Raw genomic sequence first — 27,842 nt, 5'->3', positions numbered from 1 at the left:
AACTTGAGTAATATATTATTATTATTTTTGCTTTAAAACACACTAACAACACTTAATATCATTTTTTAGGTTACAAATGATATTGACTTGGCCTAAAGTGATGTGCGAGCCACTTATCTAGTAACAAACATATTGTAAGCAATTATAATTCAAGGTTTTTTTGTTCAAAACATTTTTATTAGTCTCTGTCTCTCTTAAAAAAATTTAATGTTTTATTATTTTTATTTACACACATGACAAAAAAAGACTCATTTTATGTTCATAAATTTTAGAGGGATTAGCTCAATATGTCTTTATATTTTTTTGCCTCGTATTAAATCTATACCTATAATTTTAATTTCTTTCAATTTATCCTTATATTTTAGTTCATTCTTCAATTACCCTTGTAGATATTTTCATGCAAATTGATGAAGATATTCTCATATGATAAAATTCAAATCCAATCTAATTTTTTTTTATAAAAAAACCATGAAAAATAAATAAATTTTAACATCATATGACAATTCCTTTTATATTTATTTTTTAATAAATTAGGTGGGTTTTGAATTTCTCAAGTAATGATATTTTCATTAATTTACATAATAATAACTACTAGAAGGATAGATCATAGAATGAATTAAAATATAATAATGGATTGAAGGTAATTAAACTTGTATAGAAAGATTAGGGACTAGAACAAAAATATAAGGATATTTTGAGCTAATTTCCCTAAATTTACTATTGACTAGTGCTTGGATATCTTTAATACATAAGAAATTAAATCTAAAACATATCATTCTTTAAAAATATTACTAGCTTATTTATATTTGTATCTATATTAGACTTAGATTGTATTACAAAGATTTAGATGTGGATTTTCAAAGTTATTTTACAGCCTTAGATTATATTAGATTCATATCTTTATGTATGTTTATATGTAGATTTGTTTTTGCACAAGATGCACTATTTTATTAAAAATAAATTTATATATTTTATCATATACACTAGAAATTATAATTATAAAAATTATAGAGTTTTTTTCATCCACTTGAAAATTTATTCATTTTTTTTTCAACAAATATAACAACTTTCTAAAAAGTCAAATATAATGCAAGGTATTGCACTTTTCATTTATATTCTATCAAATTCCCAAGTATTTTGTAAGTTTTACCCTTTTTTTTTTGGCTATTCTATATATTCTCATGAGCTTTGGGTGAAGAAAAAAAACAAGGAGAAGAAAATATTGCTTATAAAAAAAAGGATAAAAAAAGAAAAGAAAATGAGAAAAGAAAAGGGAGATAAAAGAAAGAAATACGTGTAATTGGAGATAAAGGCAAAGAAGAAAACTGTTTTGAAAAAAATATAAAAAAGAACATATAAAATAAAACTAGTGTTAAAAATTGATCCAAATTGAAAATAATTAAACATCAAGCCCCAAAGTGAAAACTCAACTAAAGACCAAGCCTTGAGAGAATGTATTCATAAAACCTTAGGAAGTTTGAAGAAAATCCTATGCTCTTAGCCAAACAACCACAAGCTAGAAATATAAATACAACACCTTCTCTTTTACTTTAGACAAAAAAAAAAAAACCACTCAATAGAAAAAAAAACTGAAAATATTTGTTTTCCTTTTTTCTCACGTATCATACTATCCATTTTTTTCTTCTCTTCATTGTTGTTTTTTTCCTTTTATTTTTCTCTCCAACTGTCATCTATCAAGCCATCACGAATAAAACCACCAAGCACCACCCATCAAGCCATCAACCATAAAACCTTTGAGAATCACGAACCATTAATCTCAAATCCTCCAATCTACCTATACCTCCAACCACAAAGAACTAAAATTAATTTCCTCATAAATGGTGGCAATGAGCAGCAATAACAATAGTAATGCTAGACATTAGAAAAGCAATATAATGAGAAAAAACAAATAGTAACGATGAAGAATAGTAGTATGACAATTATTGTATATTGATCTCCTAACCCAAAGAGTTACAAGCTACATGACCACCAAAATTGAGTGGAGAGATGTGTCTTTGAGCCACTTAAGCTAGCACATTCTGACAAAAAATGTTGTTATATCTCTACAAATGCCCCCATAACTCTTTCATGGTTTATTCTTTTTTCTTTAGCTAATCCTAGTTTTAATTTTATTTTTTTGTTTTTTTCTTCATTGTCTTTTACTTGTGTGTGTGTGTGTGTGTGTGTCCGTGCGTGTATCTTTGACTTAGTTGTGACCTGTTCATAACACCTACAAAGGTCGGAGACCATTATGGTTCTTTAAACATATAAGGATAATTATCAATACACCTGGAAAGGTTTGAAAGGATGAGCTATGCAATTTTTGGTTGAGTGATTTCAATTTTATTTATGTATATTATATAGATTTCAAGGTTGATTTTAGCTTATTTCTATGATCTTGTGTTGTTAACATCACACGAGTTTGTTTGTTTGTGTTTCTAGATTCTAGACCTTAATGTTAGCCTTTGGTTATTTGTTTTTGTAGCTACGAGATGTGTATCTTGTGTTGCCAGGTTAGTCTTGGTTTGATACAATCCTTTTATATGATATAATCCTTTCATACTAATATTTGAGTTAGGCCAATTAATCCTTTTACATGCACAATGAGAGTAAGTAGAGCTTAAATGCCCATTTCATCTTGATAAATCGAAACCAACTCTAGCCTAATAGCTTCTTCTCTATTATTTTGAGTCTCAATAATAAAAGTGAGAATCAAGCATCTTCTCATGCCCAAGTTCTCAATCATTTGAATTCTAAGACTTATTAACTCACTAGCTTAGACCTAATAACAAATATATTTAATAGGCTTAAACAACTTGGTAAAATATATGACCTATATAATGAATTTCCTATAAATTAAAAGCAAGTACAATAGCTTGTCTAAGGTTGATGTCTTTGAGTGATTGTTATCCCATTATCTTGCCATATATGTAATCACTCTCTCATTACAAATTCTATGTAGACTAGTTTATAAGTGTACTAGTTTTCTTTAAATTTAAGTGGTAAATTCTTATCCTTTTGCTTCTCCATGTTCATCTAAATTTATCTATACAAAAACATGACAACTAAATTAGGGATCATGTGATGGTTAAGCTATAATTGTTTATTTTTTAGATCATGTTATTTGTATTTCGAGCATTCTTTTTTGATTTAAGAATTTTTTTCCTTGATTGTCTAGTCGTTTTAAGTTTCTTACTTTGCTTTACTATTTGCTTTTATGTTTATTTGTTTTGATTTATTATTTACTTTAATCTTTTAATTGCTTTGATTTTTATATGTTTTTGCATGTTTTAATTTGCTTTTGCTTTATTGAGCACTAAGCTTGAATTTGTTTATGTTCTTATTGCTTATTGTTTTTTCTTCATGATTACATGTGTTTGGACATTTATATATATACCTTTGTTTTTCACTTAGTTGATGAGATTATATATGAAGTAATGTTCATACACACATTTAATTTGCTTTTGCTTTATTGAGTAATAAGCTTGAATTTGTTCTTGTTCTTATTGCTTGCTGTTTTTTCTCTATAATTACATGTGTTTGGACATATATATATATATATATATATATATATATATATATATATATATATATATATATATATATATATATATATATATATCTTTGTGTTCTACTTGGTTGATGAGATTAGATATAAAGTAATATTCATACATACATATGACAATACTTGGTCACACGTACCCCTTTTTAAGTTAAAAGTAGGGAACTATAGTGTCCTAGTAGGGTTCACCTTAGACTAACTATAAACCCTCAATTACAATTTTTCTAGGTTATTTTTCTCAAAACATAACAATGATCCCTCACATCATTAATCAATTTATAATGAAATTTACACATTTATTTCATCATCATTTCATATAATTTATATAAATTCCAATACATAACTTCAACTCAAAATGTAAATTGTAACATCTTTCATTTCTTTCCAACATAAAAGGGTATGACACTTTCAACCATACAATGCTTTAAAAAAGAGTCATTCCTATAATGGCATAATAACTATTATTATACGTGAATTCCACCAGAGGCAAGTATTCTTCCTAACGATAGTTGTTGTTCAATGTATGTTATAAATATTATAGTTGTGATGATGATGATGATGTTTGTGGGATTGAGACCCAAGACGATTAGGTCGTGATTGAGTTATGAGATGTGAGATAGTAAAAGTGTAAACGAGGTATATGTCGATAACTTGGGACTTCCCAATACAAAGGAGACTTTGCTGAAATTTTGATGGAAATTTCGGTGGACTTTTATATAAGAATTGTATAAAAAAAATTACCCGTATTTTTATGTACCAAATCGTAGGAAAATAACTATAAATGCATATGAAAGTATGGGGCGTTACACTAACACTCCTAACATATTGACTCTCTTGAGAAAATTACCTTGTGATGTGATATCTAAAATGATTTTCTTTGATTTTATACCATAACACCTAATGGGTCTTAGATCACCGTTCTATAATTTATAATCTAAACAATGAAATACTCTTTTTTAACAATATAGGCTGGTCAACTTATCCCTACAATTAGTAACCTGGAATTAGCTTTTAAGATCTTCCAATTAGGGACATCATAAGCAAGCTTGATGCAAATTAAATCTTAATCTAATATCATATGTGCTTATAAGATTTTAAATATGAATGATAAGAATGTCTAAGTTATAAGTCATCGCCATTAACAATTCTAACTTAATCCAAAACTCTAACTATAACATAAAGAACATTTGTAGAGATAAGGGTTTAAGAGTACTTTGCTTGATATTTCTCAATTCCAAACTATGATTAATGGCACTGGGGAACTACTCTAAAGTTTGAAGAAGTTAGACTCTTATAACTAGGAATTCATTGGCATATATTATTGTCCAAAACACCTATTTAAAAGCTTACCATCAAGATATTAACATGATTTCAGGATCCATCTTATAGGTGTTTCGCTTTGAACAAACATCAATAATAACTTCAAATTCCTTATCCATTATACACAATATATTTCCATCATCATAAGATTGAGATAGCTAATTGAATTGGTAAGCTTTTAAATAAGGATGAGAATCAAGAAAGAGAAAACAAGAAAAATGTTCTTATAGTTGACACTAGAAATTCTAAGAATAAGTATTCAAATAAAATTAAAAGACTCTAAAACTAGTTCTAAAAGAGGTCAGAATCTTAGTGCTTGAAATCTTTAGTCTAGTATTGTTTCCATTTACCATTATAATAATACCCTCAATTGACTTTTATAAGCCATTGATTGATATTGAAGAAACTAGTTTGCTTAAATTAGTGCCTATAATTGGTCCCAAAAAACAATGATTGATTAAGGTTTATTTGCACTAAGAAATCCTTGATGGGTACTCGACTTAAAGGCTTAAAGGTTTGGAAAAAAGACATTTTAAAATTTAAAAATAAAATAACCGAAGCGCTTCTCTTTATTAATATTCGGGGTAACAATTTATTATAGGTCTATTTATCTCAAATAGTATAAATGAATAGCAAAATCATTAATCTTGGCATTTAGCAAAAACTTTTCTCTCTTTTTTAAACAAAAGGAAGAAAATATTTGAAAAGATTTGGTAAATAGGTCTTTAAAGGCCTTTTGATATGGAATGAAACCCTAATAGATCTTGCAAACTAGTTGCAAAGCCCAAAATGGATGCATGTATAACTAATTTTAGATTCTTGTTGAAAACCAATGGGGAAATATTGCTTGACAAATTCAAAATTAAGAGCAATAGCATAATATAACCGAATATGATAGCGGGGAAGATGATAAAAGACATATCATATACAAGATGCAAATTAGTAAAGATCTTAGCCAGAATAGAGGAAAAGATAAAAATTGGACAAAAAGAATTTCTAAAAGATTAAACTTATAAATAGATATTTCTTTTGGAACACCTACTTTGGTTTGGGTTCATAATCTACTAACTCAAAATAGAAGAGCTAAACTAAAATATACAATACAATTTATTATGATGCATGCACACCAAGAGAACAATTTTAAAGTTACAGTAAATCACCTAGGATAAGATTAATCTAAGCAATACATAGGCTTTCATAGTATGCTTATATTGTATAACAAGGACAAAGCCAAATTGTTCGAGCAAGGAATTTAATAGCAAAAGGCACAAGGTTACAGATTTAGAATCAAATAGCTACCATATATTCAATGGTGTTCACAGGTAGTGAACATTAAAATCAAGCCGGTCTCAAACTCATCAAAATAAACGAAGAGAAATTTTTAAATCACAAGTACATAGGTGTAGTAGGATGCCAATAAAGTCCTATAAACATGGTTTCACAAACATTTAATAAAGAGTCTACCCAGAACGTCTACACAAAAAAGTAAAATCAGTAACCAAAAAAGGAAGTAACACATAGCTTGCACACATAAACACAAGTAACTCAAGCATGCAGATAAATCCACTTAACATACATAAAAAAATACATTCTTGAACAAAATTATAAACAGGGGAAGGTATACCCAAGATTAAAAAACACATCTTCACCATCCAAAAGTGAAGACAAACAAATGACATCAAATGAGGTTGTACAAGGAGCATAAACATACTTTCACATGATACACAATAAGAAAATCACCCAGGGGTAAGAGTGCCGTGTAAGTTGTAAGCTTGTCTTGACCTGAAGGACATAACCAAACTCTAAACAACCTTAAAATTAGTGAAATTGACACCTCAATTGGGTCGAAAGATGCCCATATCAGTGAAAATGATGAGAGGTGGTGGGACTTGGCTGAGAGAAAGGTTGTTTATGTGTGACTAGGATTCATCTTTTATCTTTAAAGAAAAATACGAAGAGAACATTTGAGAATTTATACCAAGGGCTCAAAACGACAGCGTTTGGCGTGGTTAAAGTTTAGAATTGTCCTTAAATTTCAATGTCTTTTCATTATTAATCCTCTTGAACTTTTAATTATATAGTCAGAGACAATTCAAACCAAACCAATAAATTATCTCAATTGGATCTTTGGCCAAAATTGAATAGGCCCCTCAATTTCTTTGTTTTTTTTATTATGGTCTATGGATTTTTAAATATCTTCTGAAGCCAACCCCTGTCAGAATTAATGAGACCTCTCGAGTCATGCCAATTTAGCATTTTGGTCCTTAATCCTTTCAATTTTAACCAATTTCTCTTCAATTATAACCCTTAAAGTGCTTCTCAAATAATTTTAGAGATTTGTTTTGTCCAGTTTAAACTTGAGAAAGTTTGGAAAGCTTGTAAACATATATACTTTTATTTTCTAGGAAAATATTTTAAAGGTTGAGATAAAAAATTAGGTTATGGCATCCTTAGCTTCACTTGTCCATTTATAAGCTGTCTTGCAATTCTTTATTTTAGTGAACTCTATATTAGACAAAGCATAAAACAATGTGCTTATTGTTTTTATATTACAACTATAATTTCTCTTTTGACTATTAATCTACTCACTGATAAGTTTATTAGTTTGATCATTATATGTTTGTCACGCTAAAAAATAGTCATGTGATATTAATTATTTAAGATTTCGTGTTTAAATTCTGGTTAATTGATTATTTTTAGAAATTATATCTGATATGATTAGTTGATTTTCCATTGATATGTATTATGACTTTTGTCGAGTATGGTCATCTAATTTACCAGAGATCTTTCATGTTCTAGATATAAGTACAAAGCTTTTTAAAATATTTCAGGGCTAATTTTTAAAGAGTTAAGTTAGACCCTAAAAAGCTTGAGTCGCAGTAAATATAACATCTAAGAGTCATCTTCATGCAGAAGTCACATCAATGTGAAAGCCAACACCAACTTTTTAAGAGCTGAATTAGGCCTTAAAAAGACATGATCAGTCGCAGTAAATATAAAAATAAAACGGATCTTGAAGTGAAAGGCATGATTCCAAGTTCCATGTAATTTCAAGAAATATCAAATAATAATGAGCTTGTATGAACATAAACTCAGCAAATAATGGTTTGATTTTGTTAGAACCAGGAGAAATGTAAACCCTTGAGCGAGCCAGGTCCTCTCTCTAATAAAACAAAATCACTTGCTCGACGAAAAGAAGAGAGACAAGACTGGTTTGTTGAAGATTTGACACTTTGATTATTGAAAACTTAACCCTTCTGCAGTTTTACGTATTTTGTTTTCACCTAAAGCTCCAGCTTGCGGGAGAGAGGAGAGAAGGGAGAAGGCGATAAGAAGCACGTGCACATCACTATAAGAGGAAGGAAGCACATAAGAAGAGGCAGTTTCACTTGACGCATTCTTCCTTCTTTGGTCAAAGATGAAAAAAGAAACTGAGATCAAATTACAAAGGCAGTGAAACATGAAAAACAAAACGTTAAAAATAAAAAAATAAAATAAAAAACCAACCACCTTCCTTTGCCTTGCTTTGCTCTCCTTTCCTTTCTTCTCTTTTATTATTATTAATTAATAACATCAATGGATGGATGGATTCCACCATTAAAATTCCTCAAGACAATCACTCTCTCTATCTATTTTTTTTAGAGAGAGAAACATCAAAGAATAATACTCCCCCCAAATCTGTTTCGTGTTTTATCATCATAAAAATAAATAAAACCATGGAAAAATAGAAGATAGAGAAAGGTATAGAGTGTTTTACTTGAAAGAGAAAAAAAAAAACCCTTGAGATTTGAGCTTTTCAGTGAGAGAAACTGCTGCTTCTTTACACTGATCTGATCGGCAGCAGTTTTATTCGTGGGATAGAGAATTCAGCTGTTTAAGGTGAGACCCACAAACAAAGAAAGTCTTTTTTTTTTTTTTTCCTTTTTGAAATCTGTATTGGTTTGATTTGATGGGATAGTTGAATTTTGATTTTGGATAAAGATTGGTGCTTTTGACTTCATTGCTTGGTTGGATCTGTATCCTTTCTGGGTTTTTCTTGCCTTTGCTTCTCGATTTATCGCATGTTAGATTTGATGTTTTTTTTTGTCAAGTCCAACATGTTGTGACTTGTTAGGATTTGAAGTTGTTGTTATTAGTTAGTTGCAGTTTGTGTTAATCAACAACTTCTTTTTGACAAAAAAAATTCTTCTTTTTTATTTGCTTTAATTGATTGATGCAGCAGAAGGAAAACCAACCCAGTTTTTGTTTTTTAAAAAATGGTTTTTAGAGATGTTATCAAGGAACCAAAAGTGAAGGTGGAGAGGCCAGGCTGTGATTCATCGGTTATGGTTGGTTTGCAAAATTGTGTTATTTCGCAGCCTCCTGTCAGCTTAGAGCAAGACTTGGAGTTTCTTGAGAAGAATTTGCATATACTGGATTGTGTTTTCTCAGGGAGAAATAATACCAATTCAGAAAATGTTGGAATTGGTTTGTTTGAGAGGGAGAGTTTGAATGCTGATTATGAACCTATGGACACGGGAGAGAATCGCGATGGGCATGCATCGGAAGACAGTCTCTTGCCTGGTCTTTATGATGATGCTGCAATGTATATTTTGGCTTGGAGTTGCAGATCGGATTACCCCAATTTGGCTTTGCTAAATAAGAAATTCAAAGCATTGATTGAAAGTGGGTGTTTATATAAAGTGAGGCGGCAGCTTGGCGTCATTGAACACTGGATTTATTTAGCTTGTATTTTGATGCCTTGGGAAGCTTTTGATCCTGCAAGGGAGAGATGGATGCGGTTGCCGAGGATTCCTTGTGATGAATGCTTCACGTATGCAGATAAGGAGTCTCTTGCGGTAGGGACTCAGCTACTTGTTTTCGGGCGTGAGTTGTTAGGGTTTGCTGTTTGGATATATAGCTTGCTTGCCCATGACTGGTCCAGATGCCCTCCAATGAACTTACCCCGTTGTTTGTTTGGTTCAAGCAGCCTTGGCGAAATTGCTATTGTTGCTGGAGGAAGTGACAAAAATGGATGCATTATGAGATCTGCTGAGCTTTACAACTCTGAAGTCGGTACTTGGCTAACATTGCCAGATATGAACTTGCCTCGTAAGCTGTGTTCAGGCTTTTTTATGGATGGAAAATTCTATGTCATTGGGGGCATGTCAAGCCAAACGGATTGTTTAAGTTGTGGTGAAGAGTATAACCTTGAGACAAGTACATGGAGGAGGATAGAGAACATGTACCCTCTTCCCAGTGCAGGCCATCCTGCAATGCGTTCTCCTCCATTGGTCGCTGTTGTAAATAATCAACTTTATTCTGCTGATCAAGCAACCAACGAGGTCAAGAGATACAACAAAACTAATAATTCTTGGAGTGTTGTGAAGAGGTTGCCAGTTAGGGCTGACTCTTCTAATGGCTGGGGATTAGCATTTAAAGCATGTGGTAGCAGCTTATTGGTAATAGGAGGGCACAGAGGTCCTCAAGGTGAAGTTATTGTGCTCCATACTTGGGATCCTCAGGACAGAAGCACGGGCAGATCAGAATGGAATGTTCTTGCTGTCAAGGAGCGAGCAGGTGCCTTTGTGGCCAACTGTGCTGTAATGGGATGTTAATGCTCTCTTTCATCCCTATCTTGGGTGCAAACCTTTGACTTACAGACAAAACCAAATGTTAAATTGATTGCGAAGGTGACACTTGTTTTGTCATTATCATTTTTATCGAGAATTTTACAATGTTAACCTGTACTTCATTTCTATTTTGATGCTTATTGATTTCATGGCACATGAAAGATGGTTTGTTATCCCGATGTGATTCCAACTGAAGCAGGATCTTGAGAGGAAGAACTTGAATGCACAGTCCTTACCTTCAGTATTTTTTATATGAAGTGGCTGCTCTCAAGACGTAAACCTGGACACATGTGATACCATGTGATTGCAAGCCCATAATTATCTATTTGTAGCGTTCTGTATTTGAGTTGTAAAAGGTAATCAGATGATCATAATTGACCACACGTTGGAAAATCTTTATGATTTGGTCTGGATCTCATTATGCTCATTTCTTTTCTTTTTTCTTTTTCTTTTTCTTTTTTTTTAGGAGGTGCTCTGATTTTATTTATCCTCACGGATTGTTCTTTTTTTGTGGTTTCGTTGTTGAATAGTATTTTTTTTTAATCCATTCATAATGTAGGAGTTATCTTTATGGCTGTTTCATGCTTTGCTTGCTTTTGTGGTTATGCTCCTTCTCTTCCCGGCATTAAATTTAATTTCTTGAAACTCATGTTTGTTCCATTCTGTGGATAGCAATGGCTTGAAACTGGGTAGGAGAGGGTATATTTTTCTGATGCGGAATTTTATTAAAAAAATGCTCTGTTGAGAACAGGATCAGCACTGTGAGTGTAGAAAAACTAACAAGTCTGTTTGAATCCTGAAAAGAAGCTTGTGTATAGAGTATTTCTCTTGCATCTCAATGATAGCACATGAAAACATCATAGTACTATATTAGTCTAACTTGCCGTACCAGAGTATAACTGGATGATGATGTCCAGAGAGTTAGGGAACAGTAAAATCTGGGAAAACCTCTTTAGAATCCAAATACCTTCTTTTCTTGCCGGCTAGAGGTTTAAGGCTTGGCTTGCAAATGATGTGGTGATTGGCTCTGGACATTATGTTTTTTGGTCTGAATTCCAGGTGAAACAGAGTCAGCATCTGGTTTCTTGATTGTTTGCTCAGAGGATAGAAAAGTGGAAGGTGTGGCGCCATGGGAACATGGGCCTGGTATAACTGCTCTAAGAAAGATACTCTGGACATTTTAGATGGAAGTCAGTTTATTCTTACTGGAGGGAATGAAGAGAATGGTGGCTATTGGAGGCCTTCGAGGAAAACTTTGCCGTATAAGTTTTGGCAGATCAGTGAGCTGGAGATTGCACGAGTTTTGCTGGGTCTGATTTCATCGAAGAAGCTTGTAAAGTTTCCTAAGTGGTTGATGGAGCTCTGGCATTGACAAGTGTGCTGAGTGAATGTGGTTAGACATTAGGTGAAGATAAACTTTGGATTAAATTGAGGCATTTGAGAATTCTGGAAGCCATGTCTCCACTCGAATTGTGTTCTTGGTAGCTTTTTGTATAGATAAAGAAACTGTAATTGATAGCTTGTCATGTCATCTGTTTGAAGTTGTTTTCTAATATTACCCTTTTTTAAAAAAAGAAAAAGAAAAAAGAAAAAAATGTAATGTTCTTTTAGTGGTATCTTGAGATTAAAAAGAAATCTTCTTTCCTAACAAAACCAAACTGACAATGACAAAAATGCAATGACGATGTTAGAATTGCTTGTAATGAGATATTACACACTCAGCATGACTTGTAAGAAAGACGACAAATTTGATATAAATAAGGTCCTTTACTTTTTCCATGTTCATTAAAATAAATAAATAAAATTGAGGGTCTAATAATAATAATAATAATAATAATAATACGACAGGGTTACTTGAGATTTTCTACTTTTATCTTGTTTTTTATTTGAGCAAACTTTGGAGTATCTAAAAGGAGAGATTGGTTGAATCTTTAAAAAATAAAAATTAAGGGAGTTGTAAACAGGGGTATAATAATAATAATAATAATAAAGAATAAATTTTCTGTGTGCCGTCTAATCTTTAGTTTCTTGACTCTTTCAACTCACCACCGCCGGGGGGGCAGGGCATGGTCCTTTCTGCAGGACAGTGATGCCATACAATGGTTGCTCGCCTGAGAGTGTTTCAAGATAATTACTCTGCTTTTGGGAGGAAAAAAAGGGTCTTCTTCCCTTCACCCCTGTACTTGCCTCAAAGATCTTTCAATTGCCGCCTCGAGGTCTTAACATTCCATTTGCAGGACGGCCGTCCCTGACTGAGAGGAGAATCGCTTTCTTTTTTCTTCCCCACTGAAATGAAAAGAAAACAGCCTATTTTGAGGGGAGGGTCTACTCTGCACTGCTTATTAGCAGAAGGTGCATGGTACGTCCCTTCAGAAGAAGATAATGATTGGGGTGGGGTGCCTCTGCGTAAATTTCACTCCCTCCCACCTCTGATGGGACGGGACAGTTTCGATGCTCTTTTGCTTTTTCATTAATGTTTTTGCTTTTTCAAAGTAGGTATCGGATGCCATCACAGTAGAAGCTCATTTATTTATTTGCTTTTTAGCAGCAAATGTCAATCAGTTCTTGCTAGCATGACCTGTCTGAGTGTGATCGATCCAGCCATTTCTTACGAGTCATCCAGTGGCAACCGGCGAGCCTCAACATCGGCGGCGGTCACCGCTCGCAGGTCTAATTTTCAATCAAGGAACAATCAAATAAATAAATCAGACTTTTCATAAACACCATCATTGACTACAAGCTGAAAAGTCACGGCTCAGGATTGGCAGTGACCCAGATCGTTGAGCCACAAGGTGTCATTTTCATTCATGGAATAATATAATAATCAGACACAAACATTCATAAAGTTGACCACGACGTTAATTTCCCATTACACATGTATCATATGCACACAACAAATGGCATACCAAAATCCTACGGTGGTACAGAGCTGCTGCTGTTGACCTTGAAAACAAAATCTGTCTCGAGCGCCTTAAAATCCTTTTAACCTGCAATAAGCTGTCAACAATTTATTACTCTCCCTGGATAGGAAAACATTATAAATGTCTTTAACGAGGCAAGTAGCTGTGACCCCAGCAAGGGTGGTCAAACATCTCAAAAGATCTGGACATTAAAGTAATCCAAGCATTTATCTTCGTGGTGTCAGAATGAAATGCACAACTTGAACATTTTGCAGTCATCCCAAAAATAATAATTAGAGAGAGAGAGAGAGAGAGAGAGAGAGCATTGCACACTACTAATTACGAAGAAACCAAAATAGGTGTGAATAATAGAGGTACCGTCACTCCAATGGTGATTGTCCTATTGCCCTTTTCTTTTGATGCGTGCATACGCACATTTTCTATTTCTAATTAGACAAGTTGTGGTACACAGCTAATGCAGAATCCAAGGAACATCCTTGGCTGGGGTGATCTACACGCCTCCACCTCCTTTTCCAGTCACAATTTAGGCCCTTTAGCAATAAGTGGAATCTGCCAGAGTAACCCGCTACCCATAGAATATCTACTAGCCGGTATCATCTTGAAATGCCAAAATACACATGTATTCTTGCATGCTAGCCCCTATTCCATCAATTTGCTTTGATAATATCATTGAAGATAGAAGAACATCAGAAACTTTTAGAGCCCCTTCATGCAAAACTGCTGAAATCTAAGACGTCAAGATCATCCCACCAAGGACTCTTCGTTTCTGACACTGTAACTTTTCTGTCAGAAACTGGTATCCTCCAAAAACAATTAAAGAACAGTTTTGGCTGGTCTTGCATTTGTGATATTGAATAACCAATGGCATGACTGAATGACCCATTTATGATGATAAAATTGGCAACAGTAAAATACTTTCACATGGCAATTACTGTATGAATTCAGTTTGACTCATTTCACCACTAATCTATCCAAGTTCATTCACTAATTCAAGCACAACTCACATGACCAAACGATTGAAATGAATTGCAAAACAGAACTCAACTCTGTTCCACAAATTTGTTTTAGCTTATTTAAATTTTGTTATCCTCGGGAATATATGAGACATGGAATGCTAGCGTGCTCATGATAAAAAGCTGGAGCGTATCCTAATTTTGCAGTCAGCTAGCAGCAATATGTTATTCATAAACAACTTTTTATTAGAACAGTATAGCCAAAGGTGGACCAGTTTACTATAAAGTGATGAAAAGGAAATCCAGTGAGTGGGAGTCTGAAGAAGTGGGTACCTAGTTTGGGATTGTAGTGATCATCTTACGAGTATGCTTCCTGCATGACAGACATAGTAGCAAAATACATGGTCCGCGTATGGAGTACTCGGCATGATAACTCTAATATAATGATGAGGTTACTGTATATGCAAGAAACACAGGAGGGTTCCAACCACCATAAGTGTTTTTCAGGCGATGCTAACTAAGGGCTGGTGCTGGGGAAGGAAGACAGACATCTCTCTTCCTTTAAAACACCACGATGGCAGAAAACAATTTGATTTGTCTCATGCATTTTGCCATTTTTCAACTTTTTTCTCATAGCAAGCATAGAACACAAACCCAGTGGCACCAAAAATGGATTGTGTATTGATTATGACACTACTTGAAAATCTCTAGCTTCCTAAATGTCTACCGTCAAATTTGTCGTTTCTTAAAATCTGGTCATCCAACAGTACACATTTGGGATGAGACATATAACGCAGGATAAAAGAATGATTCATTTAGCACATACTTACGCAACGCATGTATCAATCAATCGGGTGTTTGTCAGCCTGGCGAGACGTGTAATGTGCAGAAAGCAAAAGAAGAGAAAGGAAAGCACTTGCTACAAAGATCGCATCAAACCACCGGTGATAGAAGTCAAACTGAATTTCTCCACCCAAGACAGCTGTTATGGTTGTCCTACCAATAGACACCAGTTCAAACAAAATCAATAATGCTTTGAAAGCAGCCGACTCAAGCAAAAAATAACTAAGTAGCACAACTAATCTGTATTCGTGTAATGTTTTCACTTTGCATTTGCATAGTTGCTTTAATTTAAGAAAAGATCAGGTGGGGGAGATTTTCAGAAACTAAAAGGTTTCAGTAATCTGATTCCAAGCAAGATCATAGAATGTGTGTGGTTACCTTTAGCATAAACACAAAATGCTAAAGGCAAGCTAGCTGCTAAAGAACTGATCATGCACTGCATAAATTCTTCTAATTGCAAGGAAATTGTGTCACAGCTGCAATTTTGACAACTTTCCCACACTGAGAAAGTTATTGTTTCATTATGACAAAATAGGGAATGAGAGAGTTTTCTGGTTTTACTGCAAGGGTGTCCACTTGAAAGCGAAAATTAGTAACATGTTTAAATCAATCACAGAGACAATCACAAATAGATCGCTAACAAAATCTAATATGCAGAATCAGTTATTTGACCTTTCATCAACAATTAACATACCTGTACTCAGTTGCTAAGCTTTTTCTTATCAAAAGTATAGAAGAGACAAAGTACATTCCCATAATTTCAGACAGAAAAAGTACAACATTGCTTGAAGATCCACTCCCAACTCTGGAAACGGCAAAGAAGAACTGCATATAGCCAAACAATATATGTTAATTACTAAGATAAGCTACTTCTTACCTGCCATCTATAAAACCATCAGCTTCAATAGATTATTGCTAAAAGTTAGTTGAGAACAACTTAGGCATGCATCTGTAGCAGTCAAGTCAAAAAAACTTCACTACTTTAGGCTTGTGCATTGATTTGATCTGGTGAGGACAACAAGTCTAGTTGCTAATCATTATCATTACAGACTCTCATAGAGTTTGGAGAGTATCTTGTAATATGAATTCAGCATTCACCTGGACTAATTAAAGCCATTCATAGTTTAAGTAATCCATAAGGTGTGGACTCAAATTTGTCCATCTTTCAGAGGTTCTTTGTTGTCCATTATTTATTCACTTATCCGATAATAAAACAAAGGAAAGAAAAAAAAATACAGAGCCTTGTAGATTTCTCTCTTCAAAGAGTTCATGTCCTATTAAAATCTGTCATGATTAGCAAATAAGGCAAGATAAGTCTCCAATACACAAATTAACAAAACAGGAAATGGAAATCAAAATTACCTTCATGAGATTAGTTAAAAATCCTCGAACTGATATGACGACCAAGATGCCAATGAATAGTAGGGAAATGTACTGTACACCATAAAAATATGAAAGACAACAGCTTCAGCCGTGAAATACTTATTACAATTCTTTTCACAGAAACATCTTTCAGAAGAAACTCTACAGACTGCATTCAAAAATACACTCTTAACTTTAGTTGATGGTCAAGCAATAGTTGCATCACGTGAATATAGCTTTCTAATATAATCTAAAGCATCCACCATGAGCGAACAGTTTATTATGTAGAAGGCAAGAATCATCTTTGAATTTTGTAAGAATGCACAATCAGGAAACAATCAAACCAATTTTCATCATTTTAAAACCAAGAAATTTACTTTAAATTAATATCTGGTATTGCCACACTTTCTCAACATCATGTAAGGTTCACTTATCATTCTCACTTCAGTTAGCTCCAGCAAAAGGACATGATTTAAACTGCCTAAAATCCTACCATAAAACTCAGACCTTTTTGGCAACGCATCACTGACCCAACTGTTGATAGATTAACTTTGTAGCCCTGTCTTGCTGGAATTTTACTTATGTCACTTTGTTTATTAAGTTAGTGATCCTACAAAACATAACAAAATACAATGATAACCTTTAATCATTACAAAAGGTTGCAGGTCACAAACAACACATGCTGGGAGCTTGAACAGTGAAGAGTAACATGCAAGTGATAACATGTTTACTATTACAAGCAACATTTATAACCAACCTGCGATAATAATGCAGCATTAATTCCTATGTCAAAGAACTGCAAAAATAAGCTAATAGTCCTTGTCACAGGATCAACTGAGCCGGCCTGTAAAAAGAGTATATTGTATAAGCATTGTGTAAAAAAGTTGGTGTGAAATGATTTAGGATTTGAAATCATACATTGAATTACAAAGTTGAACAAGTCAACAGAAGGAATCATTTAGAGGCAGGAATTTACCTCCTTGAATATAACACTTTGCAAAGACTGCACCAAGCAAATAGAGTAATCAGTCACCTTACTTTATTCATGCATTGAATTGAAATTAGAAAAGGAAAAGCATATAAATGAACAGCTAAAAAAGTTCTTTACATTGCCAAGGCAAAAATTATAACATCACATTCAACAGAATTTTGGAATTGAAAACAGGAAAATAAATTATAAAGAAAATTATTGTGTTCACTAAAATGGCAGGTTGTAATTTAATGACAGATCAATTGTTTTCTTTGGTTATAGGAGGTAAACCTTTAGTTTTTTCACATTAAGTGACAGACTTCCACTAATCTCTCATTCATACTACAGAAAACATAACAATTCATCTCACATGAGAAAAGGTAGAACATCAAGAAAAGCAACTCCCTAAATCTGATACCACTTGACCAGAATCTGAATTTAATGACATTACTGCAGGATTTTGATTAGTTGCTAATCCATAAATTTAGTAAATCATTATGGGCTTGGCGCTTCAAACCCATTACTGGAACTCATTCAACTCACACAGTCGAAGAGCAATTCAAATCCAGATCTTCAAAAAGCACTTCTTGAACATTGTGTTCATAAAATAAAAATTTTGGGTGGCCAATATCCTTTCATTAAATGGGTACAAGATTTGATGAATAATTCAGAACTAAGAATTTCATAAAAATAAAAATTTGATGGATTCAAAAGTCCATAAAAATGACAACTCAAACTAATCACAACCAAAGGAAGAATTGAGATTTTTTGTTTAAAAACAAACAAATTTCATAGATTTGAGGTATGGCTATTGGTTAATGCTTGGGTTCTGAAATTGGAAGTGGAAGCAAAATTGGCAATAAAGAAGACTCGTTGTGTCAATAATACCAGCAGTTTGCAATGAGCAAAAATGTCATCTGAATTTTGTTGTCAAATATGAAATTCAGTTTTATACACTGCACACAGGCATTTTTCTCAAGGAAGACAAATCTTAAATGTCTTGAGTACTTGTTAAATGTCCAAAAGATAAATCTTACAAGTATTGGAAACTTGTTTATGGGTTAAAAAAGAAAAAGAAACCCTAATTGGTGCCACACTTTTGGGTTTAGTTCAAGCACTAAGGGGTGAGGAGGGATTTGCTAAGGTCCTAGGGAAAATCCTACCGATCAAAATTTATCTACTCTTCTCACAAATCTATCCTTTCTAGGAAATCAACCCATTAAAAAATCAAATCCAGGAATAAAAACACTTATCTGAAACAATTTTAATGGACCTTAAGGTAACATTTGTCTTCAACCCCCCAGCACACGCACATAGCCCTAAAAAACATGAGTATTAATGAGCAGCGAGGGTTTTTTCTACTATTCATTTCAATTTTATTCCGAGGGAGAAACACAATAGAAACTGAATATCACATGAGATAAATATTATTGCCACACTGGCATGCATAAATCAGTGCACACACAAAAGGCATCCAGAAGATCCTCATTCTTCCGTCAAAGAATGTTTCAACCATACCTTAATCATTTTGTACACACAATAAACAGAACATGCATAGCCAAGTAAATTCTGCATGTGGCCCCTCCAAGTTCGAGAAAAAGCAGCTGCCTCCTGCAAAGTAAAGGAAGCACAGATATAAAAAATTGGTTGTTCACAAAGAGGGGAAAAAAAAACCAATTATAGAGAAATCCATGAAAACATGTTCGTTGTTGTTGTTGTTAAAATGGGGATAATTAACACATCCACCTAGTCATATAAGTACCCCATTATCAAGACTCACATATAAAACCCTCTCTTCAAGTGACCAAACTCCTTTCTCTGAACCTGACTACTATTTTCCCTATCTCCAAATTCAGACCAAAATAAATCAAAGACTCAGAACACCCTAATTTCAGCTGTGAAATGGCATATTTTCATCACTTCTAAAGTTTGGCAAGTCTAACAAGTCTTAATCAAGATATCTAAAAGTCACAGTTTGACCAGCTAGACATCAGAGTGTCATTTAATGTACTCTCAAGAAGGGTCATGACCATCTGAAACTCCATCTAATAACTCTCCCACGTGTTTAATAACAAAATATCTCATCCATGAGCTAGAAAGAAATTGAGAATGATCAAGATTTGCTAGAGCCAAAGAGAATATACTAGAAATGAACCTTAGCTTGGCGAAGCTCATATATTTCCAAAAATAGCTGCTTTGAAAGCTCTTCTAAGGCTTCAACCTCTGCTTCCATGTTTTTGATATCTGAAAAGGGGGGAAAAAGCACTCTGTAACTATGAATCATAAGAAGCTTGGGGACAAACTAAAAGTTAAATGATTATATCGTGAATGAAAAAACAAAACCCATTATAATACTAAAAAATCTAAGGCCCTATTTTAACTGGAATGAAAAAAAGGGAGTAGAGATGAAAAAAAGGGAGTAGAGATGAAAAAATGTGAATGGACACAGAAACAGGGAGATGGAATGGGGATTAATGAGAATAGTTAATGAAAGGCCATCATTGTGTTTGATATATAACTGGGATTGCAGTGGCGTTGGCAGTATGGTGAGATGGGGGGTTGGTGGTGGTGGTGGTGGTGGTGGTCATGCTGGTTGTCGGATTTTGAAAGGGGTTTTTTTAGACTGGAAGTGGTGATGGCAGCTGTATGCTGGTGCTGGTGCTGGTGCGACCGTAGATGTGCTCAAGTTAATATTGTTGTATTTAAAACCACATCCCATGGTTACAGATAAAAAAAAGGCCAAACTCTCGTTCTCATTCTTTGATTTTTTTCTGAGCTTCATTTTGATATATTTCCCCTTCCTAGGCTCCAACTCCAAGATATAACTAGAGCTTAAGAGTATGACTACAACAATGACAAAACCATGTTCCAAGGCTATGTTGGGGAGAGAAAAATGTGTACACAACTATACACAAGCAGAAAAGGTATGAAGATTTTTAAGACAAGAATTACCCAGTAACTTCAGCCACCTTGCTGATCAAAATCTTCATCACCAATTCACTAAGATTACATTCACTTACAATTGTAACAACTTGTACACGATATCTAGATAATAACTGGAACTAACTAAACAATTAAAAGAAACATCATGAGATTACAAATAGCTACAAATTTAATAACCACTGAAAGTAAATACAAACAAAGTAGCAAGCAAAAAAAGCTCTTAGCCTGTGGAAAAACCACATCTTTTCATTTCGATATTTACTTGAGAAAAACATATCAAACAATATTATCATGGCCAGAAGAGGTAAAGCAACTGTTACCTTGCTCCTTTTGATCATCTTGCACGGATCGTACAACTGTGCCAACTATCCGTTTGAAGAAAGATCTAGCATTTAACTTCTGCAATGTACAACCACAAGTGAGAATATCTATGTGGTAGGATTTCTAACGATTGATAGTGATAAAAACCATGTGTAAAGTATAAGGTCTAAAATATTTAACAAGGGGGGAAAATATTTGTCAAATAAAACATGATGGCAGGCGTGTCCCCATAAATATATACAGACATGTTTATTCATGTGCAAGAGTGAGTGCATGTACTTGCAAACTTGCAAACACATGTGGGCAAATAGGATGGTGAGCCAAATGATGTCATAAAAAAGTGAGACAATCAGCAAACTCAGTTTTGCATCTAGTTTGGGCCTAAACCAAATACCTTATTTGTCACCTGGTCATTAATGCCAAGCAGAATTCCTACAAGAGCTTTTTCCCAAAGTCAGAACTTCAGGGAAAAGAGGTTGCAGCAGAATTTACACTTTTTCCTCAAACCTGGAGGAATATAAATGTCTAGACCAACCTCATTATGTCTAGTCTAGAAATGAGTTTTTTTGTCTAAGGAGATACATAATGTAGGTAATTGATAAGTGTTAAGATAACGGGATGAAGCAAAATTAGTTCAAGTTATCTTTTAAATGTTCCCTAAAACATATATTCTATCCACTAGAACTCCTTTAGGGTATTAAAAGAATTTCCTAGTATGTGGATTGATACTGACTTATGGTTCTACGATTTAACAACTTGAGGAAGGGAGCACAAATTTTTTAAAGTAATTTAAACATTGCTATACATTTTTCTCAACAACCACCGAGTGGAGTAACAACTATCCAATTCTGCCCCTAGCAATACATAATTGTTTGATATACATGTCAAATTAGATTTTCTCTTTTTTATTCATGTATTATAATGTCTTTTTATACACAGTCAAATAGCTATGCTCTCCCTAATAACATATTTGTTTCTGAAGTACATAGATTAACATTCTGCCCATGTTTCTAGTTTTATCTCTTTTAAATGTGTTTTATCCAGCCTAACTTTAGAACTGTATATAGAAAGTAAATTTTCAACACAATTATTTGTGCAATAGGTGTTGGTTGCTCCAGTTTAAACCTCTCACAATGAGATAACTTTTTCCGTGTTTTCTCTACAGATTTAGAACATGTTTGGGAACGCGATTGACCACACATTTCCAAAATTTTGATTTTTTTTGCTTTAAATTAATTAATTTTTGTATGTTTTTTGATCATTTTGATTTGTTGATATCAAAAATGATTTTTTTTTTTAAAAAAAAATATTATTTAGATGCATTTTCAAGTGAAGCATTTTGAAAAGCAACTACTACCACAATACCAAACACGCTCTTACTTCAATAATAAAAAGCTGCATTGTATTTCAAGCACAATGTCTCCCTAGGCAATAGATGCTTTGATAACTTTAAGACATTGAGCAAGAGTGGAGTGTAAATTGGAAATTGAATTTGATTAAAAAAAAAAGACAATGAAAATCAAATCTCATCCAAGCATATTGATTTTTTAAAGACCTGATATCCAACATTTGCTGGAAACAGAAACACTGCCATGAAAATGCACAAGAAAGAAAGTAAGAAGAAAAATAGCAAGATAAGAAACCTCCTCCGATCCCTGGATTCGTTCCATCTCCATTTGAGAAAGGACAATCTTCTTTTTCTTCGCAACACAAGTCTCAATGGATTGCATTAATTGTCTTTCCAAGGCTTTGATCTCTGAATCCCCAATTTCTCTACCATGCTCAACATATCCAGTCATTAGAACAAAAAACCAGCAATTACATAATTGAATAAACAACAGACACAGTGAAAGAATCTGAATGATTTTAGCTCCATAAATCTATTCAAGAATATAGCCAAGTGAAGCATCAAAACTACATGGCAACGCTGGTAGACAAAGCCATGAAATATCATTGGTGCAGAGAAAGCAAACAACTTGGTTATAAGAACCCTTTAGATGTCACACAATAATATGCTGTGAATATCTAATTTCTAGTTTGGTACAAAGAAAGCAAATAAATTGATTAAAAAACTTTTATATGTCACACAATAATAAGTAGTGAATATCTAAAATATATCGTCTGTACATAATGCAGCAAACTCAAGTGTAATTTTGACACTTCTGAAATATTAGCATGCATGGAAGAGCAAATCCGTATCGAGTGCGGTAGATACTTTGCTCAATTCCAGCAAAACTTACTTCCACCACTTGTGATTTACCAGAGTGTAATGAATTCCCACCAACCCACTCTTACCAATAATGAACCTTAAATTTGACGATGCATAAAAAAGCTAAGGCATGATCCCATCCACAGGAAGTGAGGAAGCTTTAAAATAATACTGCAGATAACCCACTGAACCTATTCTCTAATGCAAAATTTACACAAAGACACGTCCTCTTTTGCCATTTCTGATATTCATCCACATTTCTTGTCCAGATGAGATTATATGTTGACAATGTTTCTTCAATGTTCATTCCACTCTTTGGTCTGTCTCTCACTCCGCAGTATATCTGACTATGCTGATTCATGAATCATGCGACATCCTATCGGTGAAGGGTTCGGTTATTCTTGCATAAGGAAAAAATAGGTGAACGCTATGTGCCTTTCACTGATTAATTTGCAAATCATAAACATGTTCACTTGCTTTGTCAACACAGATGACTCTATATTGATATTAAAAGACGTGTTGTAAAATAACCTGGCACCTTAACATTCTCTAACAAAGCTACATATTACGTTTATACTTCCACCACTATTGCCTATCCAAAGATAGTTGCAATGTCATATAAAAATGTTGGCTATAGAAGAAATGGAGGTGCTACTGGGCAGAATTTGAGCCAAAGCAAACTCTTTCCACAAGAATTAAAAGACGTGTTGTAAAATGACTCTTTTTCCAGTTAATCAGCGAATTGGTTAGAAAAATGTACATAGGATGCACCTGGTTTAAGATAAAAAGTAGTGCCAACACACAGCCACACAAATGGTATAAAAATCTTGTAGAAAGAAACATTGACCAGTATTCTTTTATTTGATTACCTAATGAAGAGAGATAAATAACTGTAGGGTAAATTTACAGCTCCAAAACCAGACAAAACAGCCATAACAGTGACACCAATAACCCCAATTCTGCTGACTAGCTGAGGCATTGTGAAGAAACCTGGAAATAAAATTATGAAGCATAAAAGCAGCAAAAAATGCAGGTAAGCTTCTGAACCACCAAATCAATAAGTGAATTCTTAGAGTAACAACAAGGTATAGGTGACAGAAGTAACAAAGACAAAGGGAAATAAGCAGCAACTCGGGGAAAAGTAGATTCACTCCCATATTTGGAGTCATTAGAGAATAGAAATTATGGAGCCAAAAGAAAACTTGCATTCTCATTTGGGCTAAACAAGAACCTTTTTCAGGCGAAGGCATGGGGAAGTGAACGCCCATGCGCCAAAAAGCATAGAGAAAGGCCAACAAGAATATGATGGCTCCGAGTGCAGCCCTTTCCCTCCTCACGCCTGAAAATATATATCATGTATATATCAAAACAAATTCATCAATGCGATGGCACAAAGAAAAAAAACACACATACACACACACACGCATACATACATACGTACCGTTGTTGCGAAGCATCAAGTAGCAGTGATAATACGGCAACATGAAGACAAGTAACAATATTAAACAAAACAGATCCACCTTCCAATTTATCCATCTTGCCCTTCATTTTACCCCAAAAAACAAAACCCAATTATTAATTTGTGTAGATAGAAACAATAAAGAAATGAAGATTAGTTAGAGTTACAGACTGTTTGGAGAGGAGAGGGATGATTTCGAAGAGGACAAGTTGAAGGAGATTGCAAGAGAAAGCAAAAACAACACTGAAAATGATCTGAACCAATGCTCTTTTCTCTTCGTATTCTTTGTAAAGTCTTCTGTTTAAGAACCAAAGACCTGCCCATCCTAATAGACACAGTGATCCTACCACCACTATTCCTTCAAATATGGCCCCCAATCCCCAACCCATTTCGGATCTACTCTTCTTCTGCTACAGCTACAGCTACAGCTACAACTATATTGACAAATCTACACTGCCCATCATTTTCTCTCTCAATCTTGCTTTTGCTTTACCCGACTTTGTTCTGTTTTCATGGAAAATCGAGCGAAACGTTTCTTTCTTCCACTGTTTCTGTTCTCCTCTCTGCTTCCCTCTCTCTCTCTCTCAACCCCCAAGTACCAAGGACTAAGCTATAACTTCGTCACTGTAGTTTAATAATATTAAAATGAAACTAATAATTAATAAGTCCTATTTGTTTAAAAAACTATATGTATTTATTCTCTATATTTTCTTAATTCATTTATAATTTGCTATTTTATCTTTCCATTTTTCTTTTAAAAATAATAAAATAAAAGTCGGTAAATAAAGAGACTGATTAAAAAAATTATTTTGAAAAACAAAATATTAAATTAAAAATATTGACAAGATGAAGAGCACTATTTTAAAAACCAAACCAACAAGTTGTCCAATACTTAAATGATTCAGGGTTTAAATCAAATTGAGTTTCAACAAAATCCAAACTAATCTAATAAATTGCCTCATGACTGGAATGATTTAAAGTCTAGATCATGTTGAGTTTTAACAAAAAAAATAAAAAAAAATGACCTGAATAACTTAGTTACGAACTTGAATTGACTTGCACCTTGTTAGTCTAAAAATATTTTAAAAAAATCTAGGTAAATAAATATTTATTTTTTTTATATATTTTTTATTTTTTATAAAATAAAAAGTTAGATAAATCTAACCCCGTGACTAGAGACGGAGGATTGGTTTTAAAAACTAAAGTCAGGAGACTATTTGAATATTTCTAATACTATCATGATTAATTGGCCTGCAAGTCGAAACTAATCAAAGAGGAGGGATTTGCTTAGACAAAAATCAAATAAATGAGCTCGGGACTTAGATAGAAATTAGTTTAGGTTGCTCCCTTATACTTTTATAAAAAAAAAACTTGGTTTTTTATGCTAGTAGACCCAAGTCTATTTTAGGTTTGGCAACTGGAAGACTTAAGGATAGTTGGGTCTTAACACAGCTCAAACACTACATGTGCACTAGGGTATGCGCAGCACACAGCAGGCAACCTAAGCACCACATGTGTGATTGGTCTGCTAACATATAGACAACTCAAGCGTCATGTGTCCCATGTGGTTTTTCTTCGATAATGATAACAGTTTTTTAAATTTTATTAATAATAGTAGTAGTAGTAGTAATAGTAGTAATTTTTAATTTTAGCTTTCAAATAAAATTTATAAAAAAAAAAAACTTGGTTTTTTATGCTAGTAGACCCAAGTCTATTTTAGGTTTGGCAACTGGAAGACTTAAGGATAGTTGGGTCTTAACACAGCTCAAACACTACATGTGCACTAGGGTATGCGCAGCACACAGCAGGCAACCCAAGCACCACATGTGTGATTGGTCTGCTAACATATAGACAACTCAAGCGTCATGTGTCCCATGTGGTTTTTCTTCGATAGTGATAACAGTTTTTTAAATTTTATTAATAATAGTAGTAGTAGTAGTAATAGTAGTAATTTTTAATTTTAGCTTTCAAATCAAATTTATGGTTGTTTTTTAATAATAATAATAATTTTTTTCTAATTTAGTAATTATTTTCTTAATAATATTCATTATTATAATAATAATAATATTAATAACACAAAAGATAATATTTTTTAATAATAATACTTTTGATTATAGTAAAAATAATAATAATCATAACATAAATAATACTATTTTTAATTCCAAGAATATTTAGAACATAAATAATAATATTTTTTTATATTAAAACTTTGAATTATTATAAAAAATAATAATATTATAACAAAAATAATAATATCTTTGATATGAATATGTTGAATTATAAGAAAAACAATAATATTTAAAACACAAATAATAATATTTTAATATGAAGACTTTTAATTATAAGAAAAATAATAATATTTAGAACATAAATAATAATATTTTTTATATAAATAATTTGTATTAGAAGAAAAATAATAATATTTACAACACAAATTCTAATATTTTTTATATTAATACTTAGAAATGTTGACTATTTTTAATAATACTACGTCGCAGGCTCACTTTTTATTTTTACAAAAAATATCATAAAAATTTATAATATAAATAATAATATGTTTTTAATATTGATAATAATATTTTCTTTCAAATTTATTAATTATAAATAATAATATGTTTTCAATTTAATAATAATATGTCCAAGTCCAACATGGAGATGGGCGTGGTCGCGTCCAGACCCAACGTGGCGGTCGGGCGTGCACGCGTCCACGTCCAACACGGCGGTGGACGCGGTCGCTTCCAGGCTTAACGTGGGGTTAGAAAGATGATGAGTCAATCTTTGAGGGTAAGGAAATGGTTAAACCTAAACATTGCAAAGAAAAAACTGATTCCTCACCAGTATTTCCATTTCTTCATGTCATTACCAAACAAAGAAAAGTCAATCACAATTCTGAAATCTTTGAAACTTTCAAACAAGTAATGATCAATATACCTTTGTTGGATGCTATTAAACAAGTACCTTTTTATGCTAAATTTTTGAAAGACTTGTGCACCATAAAGAGAAAACTGAATATGAAAAGGAAACCCTTTTTAGCTGAACAAGTAAGTGTCGTTCTTCAAAACAATAATACTTTGAATATAAAGACCCTGGTTGTCCTACAAATTTATGCTTTGTTGGAGAACAGAAAATTGAAAAAGTTTTACTTGATCATGGAGCTAGTGTGAATTTACTTCCATATTCAGTTTTTCAAAGTCTCAATATAGGTGAGTTAAAACCAACTTCTGTAACTCTTTTACTTATTGATAGATCTGTAAAGGTGCCTAGAGGAAAAATTAAAGATGTGTTAGTACAAGTTGATAAATTCATCTTTACTATAGATTTTATTGTTTTAGATACACAACTTGTTGAATAATGTAATTCAATTCCA

General features: G+C 33.1%; 2 protein-coding genes across 9 annotated transcripts; one reads left to right on the top strand and one right to left on the bottom strand.

Moving 5' to 3' along the window:
- The first annotated feature begins 8,286 nt into the window (after positions 1-8,286).
- LOC133669746 (F-box/kelch-repeat protein At5g60570-like) lies at positions 8,287-11,065 on the top strand. Of its 3 annotated transcripts, none has more exons than XM_062090009.1 (2): positions 8,287-8,761; positions 9,105-11,065. In XM_062090009.1, exon 2 carries the CDS (start codon positions 9,139-9,141, stop codon positions 10,477-10,479), a length of 1,341 nt encoding a protein of 446 aa, XP_061945993.1. In that variant the 5' UTR covers positions 8,287-8,761; positions 9,105-9,138; the 3' UTR covers positions 10,480-11,065. The 3 variants fall into 3 exon arrangements, with proteins under 3 accessions (XP_061945993.1, XP_061945992.1, XP_061945994.1); XM_062090008.1 differs by having other exon boundaries at positions 9,102-11,065; XM_062090010.1 differs by having other exon boundaries at positions 8,288-8,761; positions 9,150-11,065.
- Positions 11,066-13,191: 2,126 nt separating this feature from the next.
- On the bottom strand, positions 13,192-25,099 carry LOC133669745 (GPCR-type G protein 2). 6 transcript variants are annotated; one of them, XR_009833968.1, is made up of 15 exons: positions 24,647-25,099; positions 24,458-24,558; positions 24,248-24,355; positions 23,886-24,006; positions 22,451-22,580; positions 20,807-20,885; positions 19,699-19,787; positions 19,062-19,154; positions 17,550-17,576; positions 17,331-17,417; positions 16,574-16,645; positions 15,906-16,036; positions 15,195-15,364; positions 13,773-14,187; positions 13,192-13,481 (listed from the first exon to the last, which is right to left on the bottom strand). XR_009833968.1 is itself a non-coding variant. In XM_062090005.1 (14 exons), the coding sequence occupies exons 1-13, from the start codon at positions 24,862-24,864 to the stop codon at positions 15,211-15,213; spliced, it is 1,410 nt and encodes a 469-aa protein (XP_061945989.1). In that variant the 5' UTR covers positions 24,865-25,099; the 3' UTR covers positions 13,192-13,491; positions 15,195-15,210. The 6 variants fall into 6 exon arrangements, 4 of the variants coding, with proteins under 4 accessions (XP_061945989.1, XP_061945991.1, XP_061945988.1 ...); XR_009833967.1 differs by having other exon boundaries at positions 15,199-15,364; XM_062090005.1 differs by lacking the exon at positions 13,773-14,187 and having other exon boundaries at positions 13,192-13,491.
- Positions 25,100-27,842: the final 2,743 nt, after the last annotated feature.

This window comes from Populus nigra, chromosome 12 (genome assembly GCF_951802175.1).
Source record: "Populus nigra chromosome 12, ddPopNigr1.1, whole genome shotgun sequence".
Taxonomy (NCBI): Eukaryota; Viridiplantae; Streptophyta; class Magnoliopsida; order Malpighiales; family Salicaceae; genus Populus; species Populus nigra.
This window is presented reverse-complemented; position numbering and strand designations above follow the sequence as displayed.